General features: G+C 42.0%; 1 protein-coding gene across 1 annotated transcript; it reads right to left on the reverse strand.

The window, feature by feature from the left end:
• Nucleotides 1-5: 5 nt before the first annotated feature.
• On the reverse strand, nucleotides 6-21,334 carry LOC133399078 (transmembrane protein 255B). The gene is made up of 9 exons (XM_061670185.1): nucleotides 21,271-21,334; nucleotides 15,301-15,443; nucleotides 15,144-15,206; nucleotides 6,211-6,300; nucleotides 3,743-3,823; nucleotides 3,083-3,168; nucleotides 2,737-2,896; nucleotides 1,359-1,505; nucleotides 6-714 (listed from the first exon to the last, which is right to left on the reverse strand). Exons 1-9 carry the CDS (start codon nucleotides 21,332-21,334, stop codon nucleotides 478-480), a joined length of 1,071 nt encoding a protein of 356 aa, XP_061526169.1. The 3' UTR covers nucleotides 6-477.
• Between the last annotated feature and the right edge of the window lie 519 nt (nucleotides 21,335-21,853).

The raw sequence follows: 21,853 nt of genomic DNA on the forward strand, positions 1-21,853 counted from the left end.
ATTTTTCGAACACTGCTCGCGATTATGTGCTACGTACACAATGTTCACACAAAGTACATCTCCTGATATTAACACTGCAAGTAGTGCTACAGGTAACACTTTTCTGTCTTAATAAACCTTGAATGACACAATCATTAAAATGCAATGTAGCAGCGACAGTGTGGTTTATCCTCAAATTCCTGTTGAAAGAAAGCCCTTATTTGTAGTGCATTCATGGTATTGCGATAGCACACAGGGACACCTGCTAAGAAACTGGCTATAACAAGCAAATGTCAGTCATTTGGTATACTAATGTTGGAGGCCTATTCAATGCACATGAACTATGTTCACTACTTACATCAACAGACATTTTGCACCCTTCTAGCAGCAGAGAGGAGCTCACTGACCTCTGCGTCTGCACCCGGCCGTCGAGCGAACGTTTTCTAAGGTGGACTAATTCGAGACAACTACTGCGGTTTTTGGTGGGGGGCAGAGAGCTCAGTAGGCATAAGGTGGAGGTTTCTCAAAGGGGCTGTGTGAGGATCCGAAGAGAACCGGCGCATTGGGCGTAAGCATGAATCCTCCTGGTTCCTGGGTACCTCCCTGCTGTAGCAACTGGGTGGCACTTTGTGAGGGTGGCTGACTCTGGGTTTCATCAGAAGGACAGGACATGCCAACAGGACCTCCCTCAGGGATCATTTGCGGGGTAGCAGGTCCCTGGAAACTGCTGTTAGACTGGAGAAAAGGTGTTGTAGGATGAATGTCATGAAGAACTACCGGTAGGTACTTGCTAACCACTTTATTAGGTACACCTGTACATTCATTCCTCTTTTGCAAAAATAAAGACTAACCACTTTATTAGGTACACCTGTACATTCCATCTTTGCAAAGATAAAAAAGTTCAGCTGTGACTGCTACCATGAGAAAGGTGTTAATGTAACAATATGTTTATTAATGTGGTGGTAGTTTGCAGTGATGTAGAAGAGTACTGCATTATATTAAGTGCATTTTCATAGAAATCTGTTTGCATGCGTGCATTTATGGACTATGTAGTGTATGTAGCAGGTTCAATATAACAGACGGGATAATGGAATTTTTTCCTTGGGGCGACTAAAATGAGTTTTTCTTTTTTTTTTTTTTTTTAATAAACAATGAAACATTTCATGCCCTAAAAATCACACAAGACTTGTGTTTCTGGGGATAAGGCCAGATGAAATGTCAAACCATCCTCTTGAGTTTGGGAATGTCTCAACAAAGTTTCATTCAAAATTTCTTGAATGAATCTTATTTTTTCAACCTGCACTTGGAATAAGAGTTGTGGCCTGGTTATACTGTCATACACAATGCGACAATTTGCTCTTGTGTCCTCTGTTACCCACCTGCGCTGGTCCTGGATAGTTGGGGTAGGCAGGGAGATTCTGCCCTGGAGGGCAGAAGCCAGCGTAGGTGAGCATGTGCTGAGTCGGGTTGTACAGGATGTGTGGCGGTGGCGCTGGGCTTGGAGCCACTGGTGCGGTGGGCTTCTGCTGCAGGGAACAGTTTCAAGTCGAAGTGGAGGATAAGCGTGTGACCGAGATGCAGGGTTACAACATGGACTGGGCACCATTATTCACACACTGTGAGCCTTTCATGTCAATTCGACAGTTATTTACCACGTACTGTATCTTACAGTAACAGTTAATACATGAAAGGGATTTTACAGTAATTAACTAGTTTTCACTGCATTGTGGGAATTTGATTGACGTCACACAGTTACTGTAATTTTGCATGCAGCAGAATTGTGACGCCGTGTGCTCCCGGCATGCATTGCGCCATAAAATGTTGAATTGTTGCCATAATAAAGACGCTAATCCTTCATGTTCATGAACGATAAGGATTAACGTAACATTGATCATGTGTGTTTATGTTACCCATCGTTTGTTGAATGTGTGTCTTACATGTATGTTGTAATTTTTTGTCCATGAAACCCTGACTGTGGGTTGTGTGCAATAGAGTGACATCCCGGTCAGTTCTGCTTATGTACTTCTTCAGCAACCCCAAAATAGCTCCTGTTTACTCTGTGTAACTCATCAGCACCACAATGACTAGAAACATTGATTTGACACTGTTGTCAGTAAGTATTATAATCAAGTTGACTGTAAAAATCTACGAAATGTCTAAGAGTGCAATGTTTAAAGTCTCTAATAAGTGAACATGCATGTTTTTTGGAATGTGGGAGGAAAATGGAGTCCCTGAACAAAACCTATGCAAGAACTTGCCAACTCCAAACAGAACTGCTTTCTTTTAAATGTGTATTTAATATTTAATACAGATTAATAATGTGTTTGTGAAACTAATATCTATAAATAAACTTTTAAAAAAAATATTGTTTTGGGAATAATTTCCTTGGAGTGTGTGTGTCTGTACATGGCACAGTGGATGACTGGTTAGCACATCTGCCTCACAGTTCTGAGTCCTGGGGTTCAAATCCCGGCCCCGCCTGTGTGGAGTTAGCATGTTCTCCTTGTGTCTGTGTGGGTTTTCTCCAGGCACTCCGGTTTCCTCCCACATCCCAAAAACATGCATGGTAGGTGGATTGGAGACTCTAAGTAACAAAAAGTTCCTTTTGTTACCTTCCACCAGTGCTTTTTGACTTCCTGTTCCTGTCCAGTGACTCACGACAGTGTTGATATACATTGGCTCTTTGGTACGAAATCTTGAATTTGCTGTTCATCTTATTTCAAAGCCACTTTAGTCACCATTCCTTGGACTGCTCACCATGTCCTTGTAGGCTCCGAGGATGGCGGCAGCGATGATTCCCAGGAAGAGGCCGGTCACGTTGAGGACCACTGAGGCCCACAGCAGACGATGGAGGTGGATCACATCCCAACAGCTGTTGACCCCAGTGAACTCAAAGTACTGAGGGTGGTACTCTGTGCTGTAACACACAAAATGCGCATCATCCAAACAAAAATGTCAGTTGAAACTGTTTTTTGTGGTTTTTTTTTACACCGGTTACATTTTAGTCTATTATCTAATATCTACTGTATATATAACCATCATAACCATTGTATAAGAAATAGAAAGGAGATGTGTGATATGTATAAAAATGAATGCAAGTTACCTCTCACAGTTATGAAGGTAGCAGCAGTAGCAGGTGTTGCTTCTCAGCTTCAGCTTGCAGGCTTTGTTGAATGAATGACACGTCACCTGAAAGTTTGGTGGATTGAAGCGGTTATTCAGAAAGATCTGATGAGTTCAATGCTTTATTTTGTCATATGCAGTCATAGATCTTTTAAAGTTTTTTTTACATTTTATTATTATTATTTTTTTACTGTAGTTTTAGTTTGCAGTAGTGTAAACTTTCTTGCAACAGAATGGGAGCTGTTTCTAATATTTTGGCAACAGCTTTCCATTTGTTTGTATAACAGTTTTTGAAAGGCGCTATATGAATCAAACCTATTATTATTATTATTATTATTATTATATACATGCAGTAATGTCAGTCAAGCACTAGATGTCACAGAATTGAAACCTTTGCAAGGAGCTTGTCGTACAGTACTATAATTCATTTCACACATCACCCAAAAGTGTAGTTTACAATGCAAAATTGCAATTGGCCATACTCTATAATGTGTTACAAAATACTAATGGAAGTATCAAAAGCAGATTTATGTCGTATTTTTCATAAACAGTTATTCAATATTCCATTTAAAAACATCATGAAAAAGTGTGTCTGTGTCTGTGTGTGTGTGTGTGTGTGTGTGTGTGTGTGTAGCTTCACCTCAGTATAGTAGCTGTCATAAGCATAGCCAGAGCCGCTGGTGTAAAAGTCACACATGTCCTCTTGCAAAGGTCTGATGTCCTGTGGGAGGATTACAAGAAAGAAACAACCCGCATGAAAAGTAGACTTCCGACTGCTGGCCAAACAATCACAAATATTTTCTGCAGTACAAGTGTCACACTTGCAGCTTTCGAGTTTTGGGGGAAGTGCACCGTGCACATTAGTGTGAATGCAGCAGTTTTATGGCTAACGCTGCAGATTACCAGCAGACCGCCTGCACCAGGATGATAGAATGAACGAGGTCATTAAATGATTTCATTGTGTGAGGCTTGAAGGAGCAATGAATATAAATTCTACTGTCCTGTGAGGCTGTGAAGGGGCTTTGATAGCATTGTTGATCAATATCAGCGAATTAGTGTCAGAAGCTGAATGGTGTTCTAAACTCCTCCTGGTTAATCCTTACTCATGAAATACATTTTATCTTTCACTGGGTTACAGTTTTTCTCAACTGCTAAAACACATTTCTTGAAACCTCCACCCATTTTCTCAATACCTTAAATACAAATCCCAAAATTCAAGCAACATTCACAAAACCCCTGACTCTTTCTGCAAAACCAAACGACTGACTCAAAACTCACCCCCGCTCAATCAAAATGAAAAACCCACTGAACAGTCATTACACACGACATTGAAAAAAGGAAAACACAATCACCAGATCATAAATCTACAGGAATAATCTGGATTTTTCACAATAGCAATGCATTTTGCAAACCAAAGCAAAAATCCTACTTGGCACTTGAAGTTAAAAAAAAATAATAAAAAATATATATATGTTTTGTTTATAAAGATGAAGTACTAGGCCTACGAGTATAAAATTGATGTATTGAAATACCTTTTTGTGTACAACTACGCATAGAGTCATACTGAAATCATGTACGTAATATAGAAAGCAATAAGGCCTACTTGTTCATATCTCTGAATCTTCGGGCTATGGTGGACAGTGAATGTGCTTAGGTTGGACTGCACTCGCTTGCATTCCCGCTTTTCTTATTGTCAAACCGTGGAAGAATCTGCAAAAGTTGCCCGTATTTCATCTGAAATACAGTGTGTAATTGTTCTTTCTCTTATAGCTCTTCTCTCTCGTCTTCCTCCTGGATCACTTCTTACTCTGCCTTTGTCTCTCTGATGATCTCTATCCATGGTGAAACTTCAGCAAACATTGCTCACTAACCTGGCTTACATTGGTTTCTTCACATCATTAGCCACAACTGTGATCAATTTTGAGTTGCTGTGCTTTAACTGAGTTTGACTTTTGCTACCTGCGCTTATCATCATGCAACACAAGTGCATCAGAGTGCAGAATGTGTTTTAGTGGGTGAAAATATGTTCATGATGGTTTCTAACTAGGTGAAAAGGGCCTAAGGTTCTACTAAAAGAGTGACCAATTCAATAAGTTGGTTCAGGGCACTGAGGATTTGGTTCAGTGTTTTCGCAATTGAGAAATATTGTAATAGCCAGGGGGTGGGAATAGAAACATGAGGTCCACGGACATATTTAAGTCACCGGTGAATGAAAAAATGTGTAAATATATGATGACTTTGGCCTTCTCCACTACCACAGCAGTTTGAATGTGTGAAGTGTTGGTCAAAAAAAAAAAAAAAATGTTACGTAAGGGAGGGAAACAGAACGCTACCCATAAATCACATTTAAAAAGGTAAATTCAGAATCAGAATCATCTTTGTTTGCCAAGTATGTCAGAAACACGCAAGGAATTGGTCTCCGGTAGTTTCGTACGACAACACACCGTCAATTGACAGAGAATGCTTTTGAGACATAAAAACATAAAAAACACAGTCACTGAGCAACAAAAGGTTACTCGTAATGTGGTAATGCCGATATTTTATTTTTTTGACAATTGTGCAAAATGATGCCGAGTCCTCTCGCAATTTAGACCAGTTTGAAATGACTAATAGTCTGGTGCGGTGACCATTGTGCAAATGGCGCAGAGACTTCCAGAAATGTATGCAGTTTAAAGTGAGTTTTAGTGCGATAATCTGAAACAATATCAATTGTGCAAATGGTGCAGATACTTTTCAAGCACGAGTGGCGAGACGACTAGAGTGAGTGCACGAATAATGTATAATTGGCCCGACAGAGATGTGGCTAAAATCTCAAGACATAATTGGTAGCATGATTCTTAAACAGACGTGGTGGAAATTCAGACATCGTTCATAAAATCATTTAAGGAAGGGCTAAATAAATGACTTTTCTGTTGCTTGGATGAATATGGCACAGACATGCACTTTTGGCGGGTGAAATGATTTATTTTCTTGACCCAAAATAATCATTGATGCTCTTGTCCCGAACCAAAGGCTGAAATTTGAGTTGCTCTGATTTGTACGTGAAGAGGCAAATTGGGATGGTGGTGATAATTATACGTAGACATTTTTCTTCTTTCTGATACTTACAATAAATTCTGACGCGATGATCCCATCCACGATGGCACAGAAGAAGGACGCAATAACTCCAATGCTGATGAAGATAATGGCAGCCATGAGCTTGAAGAGAACAGATGTGCAACGAGAGAAAAAATGCATTGTACAATATCGTGAAAAGTTATATAGCAACACAAGTAACAGTTACTTTTATTTCATGTTAGGCCAGTAAAAAATACTGTACACAGATATAATATTGTTCTGTGTGACCTGATTAGCAGTGGCTGTAGAAAAACTACAGGATGAGAATGGAAACATATGATGCCACGCTCTGCCAAAGCATAGGTGCTTTGTGGGTAATTTATGGGAAACGTGGCTTCTTCTTATAACTATGGACACACGGACACGCACGCGCACACACACTTTGTTCTGAAACCCCAGCTGCCCTGTTGTAGATGTCCAATTATGAACTTCGTAATAATATTTGTATATCTCAGCATCATTTCCTGACACTGTTCAATCACCCCTCTAGGACAGTGCTTTCTGTGCTTTTGATAACTGACTTTAAAATACTTTGTGGGATCATTTGCATGTATATGAAATGTATTGATGTACAACAGAGCTTTTTCATAAACATATAGAATTGATATGACAAATTATTGTTCTAGTGGAGCGCTGTCAATTAGACAACACAAATGCTTGCTGTTGCAGAAAGGATGATCAGAAGAAGTTATTATATCTGAGCTATATTTCTGGTTGGCATTATATTTTTTAACTATGCCTTTTAAGATTGATTATCTTAGATGTTATTTCACACATTTTATTATATATTATATTCAGGGTTACGTGCATATGTCGTCCCCCCCCCCCCCCAATTTCACAACCCAACTGCATTCTAATTCTGGAAAAAGGGTTTTCAATATCAGTGTTTCAGCATGTTTGTTGAATACAAAAACTCAACATTATCTTTAAGGAGGTTCCTGCAAGGGTTTAGTGCATCTACACAGAGGCATGTTTCCAATATACAGTATCACATTTCATAATTAAAACTGTAAGGAGAGTCATTGTGCCAGGGGGGAAAAAAACAAGAAAACACTGTTATTCATTCCTGCTGGTGTTACTGTATTCTCATAGCAAATCTTTATTGAACTGAGACCATTTCTGTTGTGATTTAGCGCTATTGAAATGACGACTGGTGCTGACGGTAATTGTTAACCCTTCATTGACGCTCAGAATGCTATGTGACCGTAAACTTTATATTATATTGGATTACTTTTTCCGTCGGCACATTTGCCGACTGGTTAGCACATCTGCCTCACAGTTCTGGGGACCGGGGTTCAAATCCCGGCCCCGCCTTTGTGGAGTTTGCATGTTCTCCCCGTGTCTGCGTGGGTTTTCTCCAGGTACTCCGGTTTCCTCCCACATCCCCAAAATGGGGTTGATTGACGACTCTAAATTGCCCGTAGGTGTGAAAGCGAGTGCAAAAGGTTGTTTGTTTCTATGTGCCCTGCGATTGGCTGGCAACCGGTTCAGGGTGTACCCCGCCTCTTGCCCAGAGTCAGCTGGGATAGGCTCCGGGACGCCCACGACCCTTGTGAAGATAAGCGGTATAGAAAATGGATGGATGGATGGATTACTTGTTCCATCGATTCTGTCCACATACAGTATTTACAGTACACGCTAAAACATGCGTAAGCCTGTGGTAAACCACTTTAAGCTTTCTTTGTTGTGATGTTACAACAAATGTCTAAAGCTTATTACTACTGATCAAACTAAAGAAAGTGGTCCATTGTGTCAGATGCTTGCAGCTCTGTGTCTTACATGAGAAGGAAAAACATAAACAGGATTACTGTTGATTGAATGAAAGCACATACAGTATGAAAGACATGAAAATAAAATAATTTTCCGGGTGGGTTTTTATCTGCCCCCGGCCCAGACTCTCCACTTCATTAGCTGTTTCAATGCCTCGACTTTTATGTGCTCCAAATGGGAAATGAGGCCAGCAGCACAGACAATAGAACCTGACAAATGCATGACTTCACATTAGCTTAGCACGAGCTGTCGGCACATAAAACACATCCACGTATTCCAAACAGAGCCTCTAATCTGCCTTCATATGCATAGATGAGGGATGCAAAGCAGCAAATAAAAAGAAGTAAGGAGTGCAAGCTGTCTTTAGGAAAAGATGTTTTGTATGATACAAAACTAAAGTCAAGTCAAGGTCTTTTTGCAGTGCTCACTGTTCCAGTGGCAGACCACCACAGCACTGTTAATAAGAAGTGAACATGCCATTGCATGTTGGTTAAAATACTGTCCTGCTCTTCATGCTGCAAGGTGACCAGGAGGACTTTTGTCCGTGAAATATAGTGAGGATGTCCAGAAGAGCCTTTTAGAAGTGAGAACAGAACACCAGCTTGGTGAAGCGTTTAGTCATAAACGTAAAAGCCACTGCGTCTAAAAGGAGCCAGCACCATGAGTTCAAATGGAGAGCTAGTTTCTCTTTATTTTTTTCAAAGAGAGAATTTCATGCTTTTGGATGTCCTGGCCAAATCAAATTAGGACTGTATGAGTCAGTCTATTAATTTGTAATATATACAAGATGTGAAATTTACCTTCAAAACATAACTACCGTATTTTCACGACCATAAGGCGCACTTAAAAGTCTTGCATTTTCTCCAAAATGGACGGGGCGCCTTATAATGCGGCGCGCCTTATGTGTGACTTTGATGAGCGCTCCGCTTGACTGACTGGGAGCATTTCCTGCCAACAGGCTGCTTATATAGAGGAAAAGCGGACGTGGCTGAGGACAGCATGCAGACGTAAAGGGGAGGCTAAAGGCACGTCCCCAGTAGGTATATAGCGCCGGGGTGTGCATTGTGCAAAACAACATCGGTTTGGCTAAGGACCCCCGAAAATGGCACCTATGAAAAGACACGCTTAAGAAGCACAGTTTAAACTGCAAGCTGTCAGTTACGCGGAGGAACATGGGAATCGAGCAGCTGCGAGAGAATTCAAGATCAACAAATCCATGGTTCGCAAGTGGAGGAAGCAGGAAAACGAGCTCCGCCAAGTCAAGAAGACGAAGCTGAGTTTCCGCGGTAATAAGGCGAGGTGGCCCGAGTTGGAAGACCAACTTGAGCAATGGATTAATGAGCAAAGAACAGGAGAAAGAACGGGGGAAGCGTCTCTTCAATCTCCATTCCACTGAGGGCAATAACGCTTGCAGAAGAAATGAAAATCGAACATTTTCAAAGAAGTCCGTCTTGGTGCTTTCGTTTTATGAAACGGCGCCATCTATCCATCCGGCCAAGGACTACCGTGGCGCAGTAACTTCTGGCGGATTACAAGGAAACGCTGGCCATCTTCCGCTCCTACTGCAGTAAAAAGATTGCCGACAAACACATCCAGCCCAACCACATCAACATGGACGAGGTGCCGCTCACCTTCGCTCACTTTCGACATCCCGGCTAACCACACTGTAGAGAAGAAGGGGACCATCACGGTAGCGATACGCACAACGGGGCACGAGAAGTCGCCTTTTACTGTTGTGCTTGGTTGTCATGGTAATGGACAGAAACTGCCACCTATGGTGATTTTTAAGAGGGAGACGCTGCCTAAAGAAAAGTTTCCAGCCGAAGTCATCGTTAAGGCCAATCAAAAGGGCTGGACGGACGAGGAGCCGCTGTGAAAAACCAAGTGCAACTAAGACTGGGAGGCAACGCCGGGCGAGTTACACCACAATTTGTGAATGGATTGTGGATGGCTGGGCTAAGGTATCTGCTTTGACCGTTGCCCGAGCTTTCGCGAAAGCCGGCATCATTGCTGAACAGTCCCCCGGCAACGAGACTGACTCTGACAATGCAATGACGAGAGGGAACCCGGCGTGTTTGATGGAGAACTTGCCCAGCTGTTCATTTCGGATAAAGAGGAGGAGGACTTTTATGGATTTGTGGATGAAGATTGATCAAAAAATAACGTGAGTACATTGTTAAATACTTCAATAAGGTACAACCAAACTCAGTTTTGCTCCCGCTGCCTTTTTAAAAACATTGTCTTAGCGTGCACGCATGCTACCGTATGTTTTAAGCTAGCGTATGTTTTACCATGCCTGCGCCCAATAATACGGTGCGCCTTATGTATGTGTTAAATACAGAAATAGACCCCGTAACTGAGACTGCGCCTTTTAATACGGTGCGCCCTACGGTCGTGAAAATACAGTAATGTACAAATACAGTTTGTCTCCTCTTTGAGATCGCAAATAATTATTCAGTGTCAATTATTGAGCGGAAATGTCACTGGATTGGATCTAAAACAGGCTTTTACCGAATACATTCATTCATTCTCTTCTGCTTACTGCATTGGGCAGCCGTGGCCCAATGTTTAAGATCATTGCCTGCCACCGTGGGGGACCCAGGTTCCAGACCCCAACTGGACCATCCGCCACCATCCCCTGGACTCACGGCTGTGGTGTCCTTGCTTTACCCCCGAAATGCTCCCCGGGCGCTTCAGCTGCCCCCTGCTCCAGTGTGTTCCACTAACATGTGTATGTGTTCACTGTGATGGGTTAAATGCAGAGAACACATTTCATGTGCATGCATGTTCATGACAATAAAAGGTGATTCTTCTTCTTCTTATCTGAGTTGGGTCGTGGGGACATCAGCATTAGAATCAGCTTTATTGTAAGTGAAAGGTACATTCTCAGCTAGGAATTTTTCTCAGTCCAATTGTCAAACGTGAAACATAGATGGTAATAATAAAAATAAAAATTCAAAAGAAGGAAAATAAGCAATTGTGCAATAAGCATCAGGTGTAGGTGTGAAATTATAATGGTTGATACTGGCTTATTTAGTGTTCATGAGTCTGAAGGGCGAGGGCTGCACTTTGCAAGGGAAGAAGCTGTTCATGTGGGCGGAGGTTCTGGTCCGAATGGACCGTAGCCTCCTGCATGAGGGGAGAGGGTCAAACAGGCTGTGTCCAAGATGTGTACGGTCAGCCGCAATCCGACCCGCACGTCCTGGAGACGTACAGGTCCTGGATTAATGGGAGCCTACAGTCGATCACCTTCTCTGCGGCACACAGGCAGTGCGCTGCAGTCTGTGGCTGTCCCTGGCAGTGGAACCGGCATAGCGGCTGCATGGCCGTCTATAACTGCACCAGCATCTTGGCTGGCAGCTTAAATTTCCTCAGCTGTCGTAGGAAGAGCATCCTCTGCTGGGCCTTTTTGGTGAGGAAGCTGATGGTCGGCTGCGGGTGATGTTGGCGCCCAGGAAGCGGAAGGAGTTCACAATGGAGAGCGAGGAGTCTGTGAGGGAGCACTTTGGGGCTGTGACTTTCCTGAAGTCCACGATCATCTACTTAGTTTGCTGGGTGTTAACCTCCAGGTTGTTGTGGTTTCACTAGGACGCCAGACAGTCCAACTCCCACCTGTAGGCAGACTCATCAACGTCCAAGATAAGGACGATGGGGTGATGGTGTTGTCTGCAAACTTGATCAATTTTACGGATTGATGGCTGTAGGTGCAGCACTTGGTGTACAGGGAGAAGACCCAAGGGGAAAGTACACAGCCCTGAGGGGATTCTGTGCTGATGGTCCATCCGAGTGTCCGAGACAGTCTTCCCCAGCTGCGCATGCTGCTTCTGGTCCCTTAGGAAGTCTGTCCACCACCTGCAGAGGGAGTCAGGCACATTGAGCTGGGAGAGGTTGTCACGAAGTAGGGCTTGGAGATAGAGTTGAAGGCAGAGCTGAAACCAAACTCCCCGGGTTTGGTCGGAGGGGCCGTAGGCACAGAATGGCAGCCATGCTTCCGTCAGACCGCCCAGGGCAGCTGTGACTACACAAGTAGCTTACCACCACTAGGGTGTGACTGTGCAATAAATGGCTAACACCGGGAACACAATTTATGTTGAGTTAGGTCTGAAAGCTGTTTTTAACTAATTTTTTTGGGTGCGGAATCCAAAACGGATCTCAGTTTTTTAACTATAGATCCCCGTTTTCTTAAAAAAATACCCTATGAAACATACTGTACTTAACAGCTGGGAAGTGCTTGCTGTATAAAACTTTTCAAATATTGACATACAATGAGATATGAAAGAAGCAGGCATGACTGCAATGTTTATTTAACACTATTATGTTTTACAAAGGATATGGCACAAATCCTCTTAATTCCTACTATGCTAGCTTTCTGTTTCCAGATATTGATAGTACTGACCTATTGGGAGCTGCACACAACTCTCACCGCACTGTCTCAATTGTGACTGCACCAAAAAGTTGCCACGTAGCTGTAGATGAGTCCAATCGTAATCACCTGGCAAGTCTTACTACAGCTAATCAGTGGGATTTTGCTTATGTGGAGGGTAAACTGTGGAGAAAAATACTTACTATATATTGTAAGTCGTGTGCATTATTATACAATGCGCTGCAGTGTTTCCCCTAGGTTGAGAATTTACTTGTGGTGGTGGGCTGGACGGTGCAGGGTGGCGTTGTGGTGTTTGATAAGCACATTCAAAACAATCTAGTCAAACAAAGATTTATTAACGATGCTTGTTTATTGCACATATGCAACAATATCATTTCCTCTTGGTGTGGCCCGGAATGAGATGGCTCCAATGGCTGCCGCCATTGAAAAATCTGAAACATCACATTTTCTATTAATAATACTAACAAGGGCATTTTTCTACAAAAGAGTCAAGGTTTCGGTCACAAATTTCAATTCAATCCAAGCAGGAACTTTTTGTTTGTGTACACGAGCAATGTTCTGTCGTTCTCACACGCTTTGATCATACCTCGAACATGGCTAGAAACCTAAAAAATGTAGTAAAATGTGTGGATGTTGCATACAAGTTGGTGAATGAGTGTGAAATATCAGGGAGAAAAAGAAGTTTATATTGAAGTGAAACTAGCACTTCAAAACAAAGGCATACATGACAAGTTGATGAACTGAGTCAATTTAGTATTTAATATTTCTCAATACATATTAACATAATCATATTTAATTCATATTGTATATCTCCAGTGGTTTGGTTGATGCAGTAAGAGGATTGCATTACATTTGTGCGTGTTAAAGAGATGTTGAAAGCACTAAAATATTCTTTTCGAGGCCCAGTAGGCCTACAGTAGTTCACACTTCAAATCATATCTTGACCAAAACAAGCGTATGAAGTCCTAAATGCATGAAGATGCTTCATGCTGCACAGCTCTTGTTACTTGGGTACATGTAGGAGTTCTTTAAAGAGTAACCTGGCAGTTCTCCTCTTACAGCGAAAGCCTCAGCCTCAGGAGGGAAGCGGACACCTGTATGATGCCACATGGGCCACAGCCAGCATCATTAAAGTTTCAAAACACATGCACGGCAAATGACAGCAAAAAGGGGTGAATATCCACAGCACATACTGTACTTGCGTTGAAGATACAACTGTGTTTTGCATTTGGGTGATGATTCAGCAGTCTGTCTGTCCAAAATAATTAGAATAAAAGTAGTTTTCAAAACTAGAAGAATCTGATGAGTAGATCGCAGAGATCTTGAAGGAGTGCATTCTGTTAAAAGCTCAGACAGGTTTTTATGCGTGTTAACGCATAAAAACTAATTATAACATTAACTCTAAAACAAACTTGGGGGCAGTGCAAAACTGCTGTGATGTGACAAGACAATTTTGGTTTTGTCCGTCCATTTTCAATACCGTTTCTTCTCATTAGGGTCGAAAACTAAGTTGTGATTTGTCATTTTGTCAACAACAACAACTGAAAAATCTTTCACAGGAGACCCTATAAACTCGTCAAAGAAAGATTCCTTTCCACATTTGTACTGTAAACATGAGGTCTCTGGTAATCTTGTGTTTTGTACTCAACAGCGCCTGGATAGGCAGAAATGTATTTTAAAACGCTTTCAATTGTTCTTCCACTTTCGCTCAGCTTTTTAGATCAAATACCCAACACTGACAAGCGGATCCGAGCTGCCACACAACACCCTGAAGTTCACATGAAAAATTCACTACAGACACACTTGGTCGCCTTCGCCAGTCATGAAGACAGCGGATACAATAAATATCTCCATTTGCTCTGGACAGTCTATTTAAAACTGTTCAAGCATCTCAGTGAAAGTGTTTTTACCTATCATGGTGTCGAAATAATAGCAGGAACTGAAATAATGTTGAGCTATGATCCTCTTGTTTTAGAGAGGGGTCAGGTGAAGACGTACATATTGTTACAGTAAGTACATCTATATAATCAAATGACATCCAATCGGAGAACTGTATCAGAAACTTAACCTTTACAATGACTATTATTCTGTAAGGATACTTTTGTTAGTTACTTCAATGACACAACCAAACCCTCATGTTTGTCTGACTGTCACTTTATAGAGATTATTGCAGAAAAAATTTAATCATCAAACCTATGAGACCACAATCTAAAAAAGTCAACATTTCAGGTCTGAAATGGGCAACACAATCACATTTGTGTGCCTCCTATTACACAACCAGGCACTTCAGCTGTGTGGCTGTCTGAAATAATCGAGCCGCCCCCCCCAGCAAACAACCAATGCTAATTCAATTTCTGTTCTTGCCAACGAAATACACAGCCAATCAGAATCCCTTTGACTGACCACAAATGCAGTCACGACCAGTGACTGGGGCCCAAACACCAAGAACACATTACTTGGGAACAGAGTAATCACATTTTTTCTCATAGCGGAACAATTTCCTGCAAAACACACAGGTAATGACAGTAACAGAATCATTTATATATGTCACATGTATCCTTTTACTTCTGATCTATCTATCTATATATCTATCTGTCCATCCATCTATCCATCCATCCAACCATCCATCTATCACATTTTGTCATTTTCTGCTTACTGTTTGGGTTACAAACATCAGTGCTTAATAAAGACCAACATTGTGTCATGTGACTGTCTGTCCCAACTGGGTTTATGTAACTATTAAATGTGTAACAGGGATGAAAACACTTACCATAGGCCTGCGGTTTTCGATCAGGTGGATACCAACGATGCCCAGAAACGCCCCAAAACTCAACTGGATGAGGACAAAAACAAAGTTGGGATGAATCTACAAAGTCAGGCAGGACTGTAGAAGTGAAGGTATGAGCAGGAAGGTGCTTGCCACTCACAGTGATTCCTGGGTAATATCCAGCCACGGGAACATTGTCAGTGCGAGTGGCAGAGATCAAACCCACAGCCAACACCACCAGAGATAGAGTCAGTAGAGCCACAGTCACCCACAGAGCCGTTTTCCTCCTCCGCACATAGGCAACTGTGGATGGGAATTACTCTCAAACAGGGAAAACGCAACTGGGAGAAAAGCAGAGGCGGACTTGGATCGAGTCAGACTCGAGTTCCCAATGGCAGGACTTGCGAATTGCTTGGCTAAGACTAATGAAACACTCAACTTGACTGCAACTTGGCATACATGAGACTCAACTTGACTTTGACTTGTACTGCATGACTTGACAAGTCATACTATTTACTTTTAACTTTACTTTTAATCTGAATTTTCTATAAAGTGTGCCTTTTGTTTTTGAAAGAATGTTTTTGTTGTTGTTGTTTTTTTGGGGGGGAGAGGGGGTATGCCACCAAACTGGAAACCCAGATACCAGTTTGCTATTAAATGAGTGCAGAGGCCACCTCACTGAGCAAGTATCACAGGAAGAGCGCAAAAGATGATTGCAATTGGATTCAAGGATTATCTTTTTTTTTTTTTTTCTCCAACGTTCATGGCCCTGTGTAAAGAAGTAATTACCCATTCATCCAGCCATCCATTTTCCATACTGCTTATCCTCACTAGGGTCGTAGGGGTGCTGGAGCCTATCTCAGCTAACTTTGGGCGAGAGGCGGGGTACACCCTGAACTGGCTGCCAGCCAACCGCAGGGCACACATAGACAAACAACCATTCGCACTCACATTCACACCTACGGGCAATTTAGAGTTGTCAATTAACCTACCATGGATGTTCTTGGGATGTGGGAGGAAACCGGAGTACCCGGAGAAAACCCACGCAGGCACGGGGAGAACATGCAAACTCCACACAGGCAGGGCCGGTTATTGAACCCAGGTCCTCAGAACTGTGAGGCAGACGCTCTAACCAGTCGCCCAACGTGCCGACATTTATAAAATGTGAAAGATTTTTCCATTTTCCCTTATACATATGTGCACTATTGACTTGACAATTTTTTGGGGGGGAAAATGCGCATTATACACGAGAAATTACGGTAACCTACCATGCATGTTTTTGAGATGTGGGAAGAAACCGGAGTACCCAGAAAAAAACTACGAAGGCACGGGGCGAACATGCAAACTCCAAACAGGCGGGGCCGGATTTGAACCCAGGTCCTCAGAACTGTGAAGCAGCTGCTGATGTTAAATCATGAATTAATTGTAGATAAACACAATTTTTGGTTAATTTCACTGATCACATCCAAGCCCGATTACCTCCAGACCTGTTCAATCAAGATGATCTTAAATATTAAAGTGGGGAACTATGCAAAAATATCAGAATTTGAGAAGGGGCCCAATCCTTTTTCACGGCACTGTATTTGTCATCACAGGAACAATGTTAGATACACTGGTAGCTCTAAACACTTCTGCAAACATTAGAAAGGAAAACAAAGCAAATACACAAAGTAACTCAATGTGCTTTACATGATTAAAAGCATTTTAAAACAGCTTATAAACATTTAAAAGAAAGAGAAAAATACAACTAAAACAGTTTAACAATTTTTTTTCACTAAAATAACAAGCAAATTCATTGCATTTATCTGCTATTAGGAGTTCTGATTCGAGGGGGTTGTGAGATTGTCAACCATAGCAAACAGACTGCGAGTATTGTTGCAGTTCTTACTGATGATTTCAGAGTATTGTTGCTGTCTAGCCCTGACTAACTCTCGGTTAAAAAATAAAAATACTTTGTCAGTAGAGGTCATAGTCTATTTGAAGTTGAGTTTTTCTCCACGTACATTCCGCTTTCCTACACTTTGATTTAGAGGTCTTCACCATCATGGTGCTCCTCCACAGTGTTCTAGATTCTTAGTTTTAATAGGTGTTTAATAGGCATTTCTGAAAAATCCTCCATACATTTTCTAGTGTATCTTGGAGGTCTATAAATTATTAAAACAATAACCTTTGGATCACCTTTTACTTAAGGTGCCTCTCGCCCAAAGATAGCTGGGATAGGCTCCAGCGCGCCGCGACCCTAGTGAGGATAACCGGTACGGAAGATGAATGAATGAAATAATGACATAAAAATAGCAGCAATACTACTGCCGTTTTTCCTATTTGACACTTGATCATAAAATTTAAATTTGCTGGTGTTGCCTCATTTAAAATGGTATTCCAGCTACTTTATATTAACCACGTTTCATTTAATAGCAAAATGTCTAGATCGTAGGTTGTAATGATGTTAATAATCAACACTGATTTATTACCCAGTGACCTGATATTGAATAGAGCAAGTCTCGCAGAGATAACTAGAGACAATGGTTTGAAAGGTTCAGATTTTATTCTCACTAAGTTTGTAGTTCTACTTTTTTATGCCATATTTATTTGACCAACTTTCTGTCCTTTGTAATTACAGGGATGAAATGGCTGATTTCCATACTTATTCTGGACAAGAATGGTGTTTGTATCTTTTTGCAGCCACGACCCCTCACATACTGTATTAGTCAGATTTGGAGATAAGATTCTTCATGGGTGGAGGAGGGGCCCTTCGCATCTTAGTGGACATTGGTTTCAGATTTGGGGGGATGGGAGGGAGATCTTGGCGTGGTGTGCGTTGGATTCCAACATTGACAATAGTCGTCATCATGTCCGTCACATCGAATAGAGTATTTAGGCGAGAGGATAGTGACTATTGCATTGGGATTTGCTTGAATGGGGCGGGGAGGGGTGTGGGAGACTCCAAGTGCTGCCTCCTTTCATTTATCATTCATTCATCCAATTGTTTGGTGACGCTGGTGACTCCATCTGCGCTTCGAGTCGTCTTAGCTCTTGTTCCTCCGATTGTTTATGTACCACTGGACACTCCTTCTGCGCTTTTTGTCCTTCATCCACGTCAACAAGGCCAATGTTTTCCATTTGCGCCGCTGAATGACGTACACAGTAAAGAATATTGGCAGCCAATAACTTAACCCCTTGTTTATTGAGACCGTCTGCCTTGTAAAGATGTCTGTGCTCCCCAAAAAAATGCAGAACTTGTCAATGAAGCTCACGGATAGCGCAGTACTACTTCTTTGAGCCACTGACTAAGCCTACTGAAACATTCATCTCCAAATCGTACCATTGGTAGAGATCCACTTATGAAAACCTCAGCATCTAAACATTGCACTTTTGTTCCTAACAATCGATCAATTAAATCTCACTTCAGTACCTCTGATTGGTGCTTAACAATATCCAGGAACCCTGTGTGTATAACAACAGATTTCACAGTTGGGTGCTCATTCGTGATCTCCAGGATTTTTTTTGAGATTTCAAAAACCATATCATTGGTAAAACACAGTACTTGTGTGTTCTTCTCGCTGCAAAAACGTTTCACATCTTGGACAGCTCCATCATCGTCTATTAACGTTTGGGGTGCGATTTTTTTTCTTGTATGATTTAGTTTCATACCCTTCAGTGGTGGTGTGGAATGAGCATTATTGGCCAGGGTCTTGTAAAGGTGGCTCAAATCTATTTGTAAGTCCGATGTCAATGTTTTGTGTTGACTTGCGTCCTCTTTTTTTGCCCTTCGCTGGAGGGACTGTCCACGGCCACTCTCTCGGGGTTGAAGAAGCAGGCAACGCAGACCGGCCGGTTTCCTCGCTAATCTGCTGGTGTTCTGTCCTCCCTTTTTGATGTCTCATATGTTTAAGCTTTGCTCCCTGTAAATTCCAGGGAAAACTCCTGGATGAGTCATTACTGTTTCTACAGTCCACATCTGTCCTCTTTGTGGATGTAAGTGGCTGTCTCTTAGCATGCCCCTGCTTACTATTTTGAAACATCGGTAGAGTGTTTGCATTTGCATCCACATACACTTCAAGACGGTGGATTTTCGTTTCCAGGACCGTCATCTTCTGTAGCAGTTTGTAATAGTCTTCAGTGGAAAAAGGAGGCATTCTTGATTGCTGGTCTTGTTGCTAATAGCAGGCTTGTGCTAATTAGCAGGCCATGTTCACGTAATGGTGAGGGAGTATAAAAAGATATTGGAATATGGCGACGACTGACTGTGTCTACAAAAAAAGGTACTGTTGCACAGGTTTAAAAATATTCAGGATTTGCTCCTTTTAATTTCTTTAGAAGAACAAAAGCAAGCTTATCAGCAATAAAAATGTAAAGAGAGGCAAAGCAAGCAGAGCGAGCAAAAAACTGTCTGCACTGTACGAGAGCGTCTGCAGAAGTCATGGAAAAATAGCATACATTCTTTGAACAAAACGAATTTTAAAAAGTCTTGAAAATTTGACACATCAGAGAAAAGAGTCTTGTTCATAAGCGGGACAATGAATGAATGAATTTTAAAAAATTGCAAAGTATGTGAAATCAGGCTTCAAAATGGTCAAGAATTGAGACATTCTTTCAGCTTGCAGACACTTTGGACATCTCGCTAAATGCTCTGAAAACCCTCGGAACTTTCAGCTGTCAATCAAATACTGTAAGTGCCTCCTCTCACGGCTCCTAAGTGGGGAGAGGAGAATTCCAAGTGACCCACATTGTAGTGGCTCTCACGGACTGAAGAGAAGCAGCCTCTGATAAATAATGACCATAAGCCGCGCCGCCAGGACAATTTTCCCCACTTTCAAATTCAGCGGGACAACGCGCTTCTCTGGCCGCCAAAAGGTGCGCCATAAGCGGCCACAACCGCGCGAAGTGCACCGGTATCCTTGGAGGAATTATTTTCCCTCCTCCTCCTCGCCCCGTGAGATGCGGCAGGCAACTGTGAGGCTGACGGCTGTTGTGCTGTTGTGCCGGACCTCTTTCAGCCTCTCTAACAGCGGCCAGGCTGGCAATGGGCCGCAGAGCGGCAAACCCCGGCTCTTTCGCCGCTGCCTTGCAATCCAATACATGTGCAGCCAGTCGACAAGACACTTTCACTTAAGTGACAATGTATTTAGTGATGGGCATAGTTTGATGGCCAACTGCATGCTATACTGGTCGTAATGGGTTCAGGTTAAAAGGAAAGAGGAAGTGGCAATTCCTTTGAATGGCCACTGCATGGAATAAGGCTCTTGATGTTTACAAAGTGCGGAAGGGGACTTGTGCAAGAGAGGGTACGCCCCAGCCTGTTGTCGTCACAAGGCTAGTTTTTAGCCAGCCAAACAAGATGAAGAAAAAGCCCTAAGCTATATCTCAACAATTCAGTACTAAATTCTTCTCAGTCTTTGCACGCTTTCAGCACTTACTTTCAAACACATTTAATGTGTGAAAAACAAAACACGACAATGACTGTCAAACTTCAAGGACAGTATAGATACACTTTGGACTGGTCGCCAGCCGATTCCGGGGCACAATAAACAAAAACTAAATATTTATTCACACCTATAGGGACAATTTAGAGTCCTCAATGAACCTAACATGCATATTTTTGGAATGTGGCAGGAAGCCAGAGTATCTGGAGAAAACCCTCACAAACTCCACACATGAAGGTCAGAATCCAGAATTGAACCTCCATGCTCAGAACTGTAAGGCGGATGTACTTACATCTACTATACTTAACTATTACTTTATTTTTGCAAACAGCAACAAAGCAATATAAACCCATATAAAGTACCGGTACAAGCCGAAATAATGGACGCAATATTTGCAGTGTAATAAATCTGCATGTGTTTTTCCAAGGTTTACCCTCCTTATATATTATTTCACTGCATTGCTCTTCCATTTTGGTGACAAATTGCATTCAGCAACACTCTAAATATAATTTACGTCATCACAGTCACTCAGATGTTGAACTGAAATTGCATGTGTGCGCAATGAAAACACATTTCCATTCAAGTAAGATGAGTAATACATTAGCTCAACCTTTTTTTTCTGTACGATTATAAATGTACAGTACATTTTGAGAAGAGAGTACTTGCGGTGTTGAGAATCAATTAACGTAATAAATATCACACAGTACCTTCTGGGTCCAGGATCTCTGTGTCTGGTGACTGAGTCGTCTGGTGAGCGTCTGGCGGTTGCATTTTCACTCAGACAAGATTAATGAATAAAGGGGGTAAAAATATGATCTCAACAAGCTCGATAGTAGTTTTTAGGCAGTTTTTGTCCCTGTTGGTTCACTGCAGCTACTGCGTCCTCCAAGGTGTCTGCTCACAAACAACATATGATACACAGTCAAACATGTTTGCCCTAAAAAAAAAAGTGTTCACCGCCACTGAACCTGAGCTCAGACATCTCAACTTTTCCTCAGAGAGAGAGAGAGAGAGAGAGAGAGAGAGAGAGAGAGAGAGAGAGAGAGAGAGCGAGAGAGAGAGAGAGAGAGAGAGAGACCCACGAGAAGTGTTCACTTGTTTCTGCATGCATCTTGCATGAGCTTGACTCGGCAGAGTGGTTTTATATGACTGGTCATGATGCTGTTGGGCTGAATAGGACCTTTGCTGCACAGCGCCCTCCAATGGTCAATCCATCCAAAATACAAACATTATGATCTAGACGAGAGATAGACGACTTGTATTTGAAATCAGCATTTATACCATTTTCTT

This window comes from Phycodurus eques, chromosome 2 (assembly GCF_024500275.1).
Source record: "Phycodurus eques isolate BA_2022a chromosome 2, UOR_Pequ_1.1, whole genome shotgun sequence".
In the NCBI taxonomy this organism is placed as follows: Eukaryota; Metazoa; Chordata; class Actinopteri; order Syngnathiformes; family Syngnathidae; genus Phycodurus; species Phycodurus eques.

Excerpts from the sequence above, each read along its gene's own strand:
- LOC133399078 (XM_061670185.1), bottom strand. The coding sequence starts at position 21,334 with ATGCAACCGCCAGACGCTCACCAGACGACTCAGTCACCAGACACAGAG. Across the intron at positions 15,444-21,270 it reads AGAGATCCTGGACCCAGAAG|TTGCCTATGTGCGGAGGAGG; the intron begins GTACTGTGTGAT and ends TCCCATCCACAG. Across the intron at positions 3,824-6,210 it reads TCATCGCGTCAGAATTTATT|GACATCAGACCTTTGCAAGA; the intron begins GTAAGTATCAGA and ends ATCCTCCCACAG.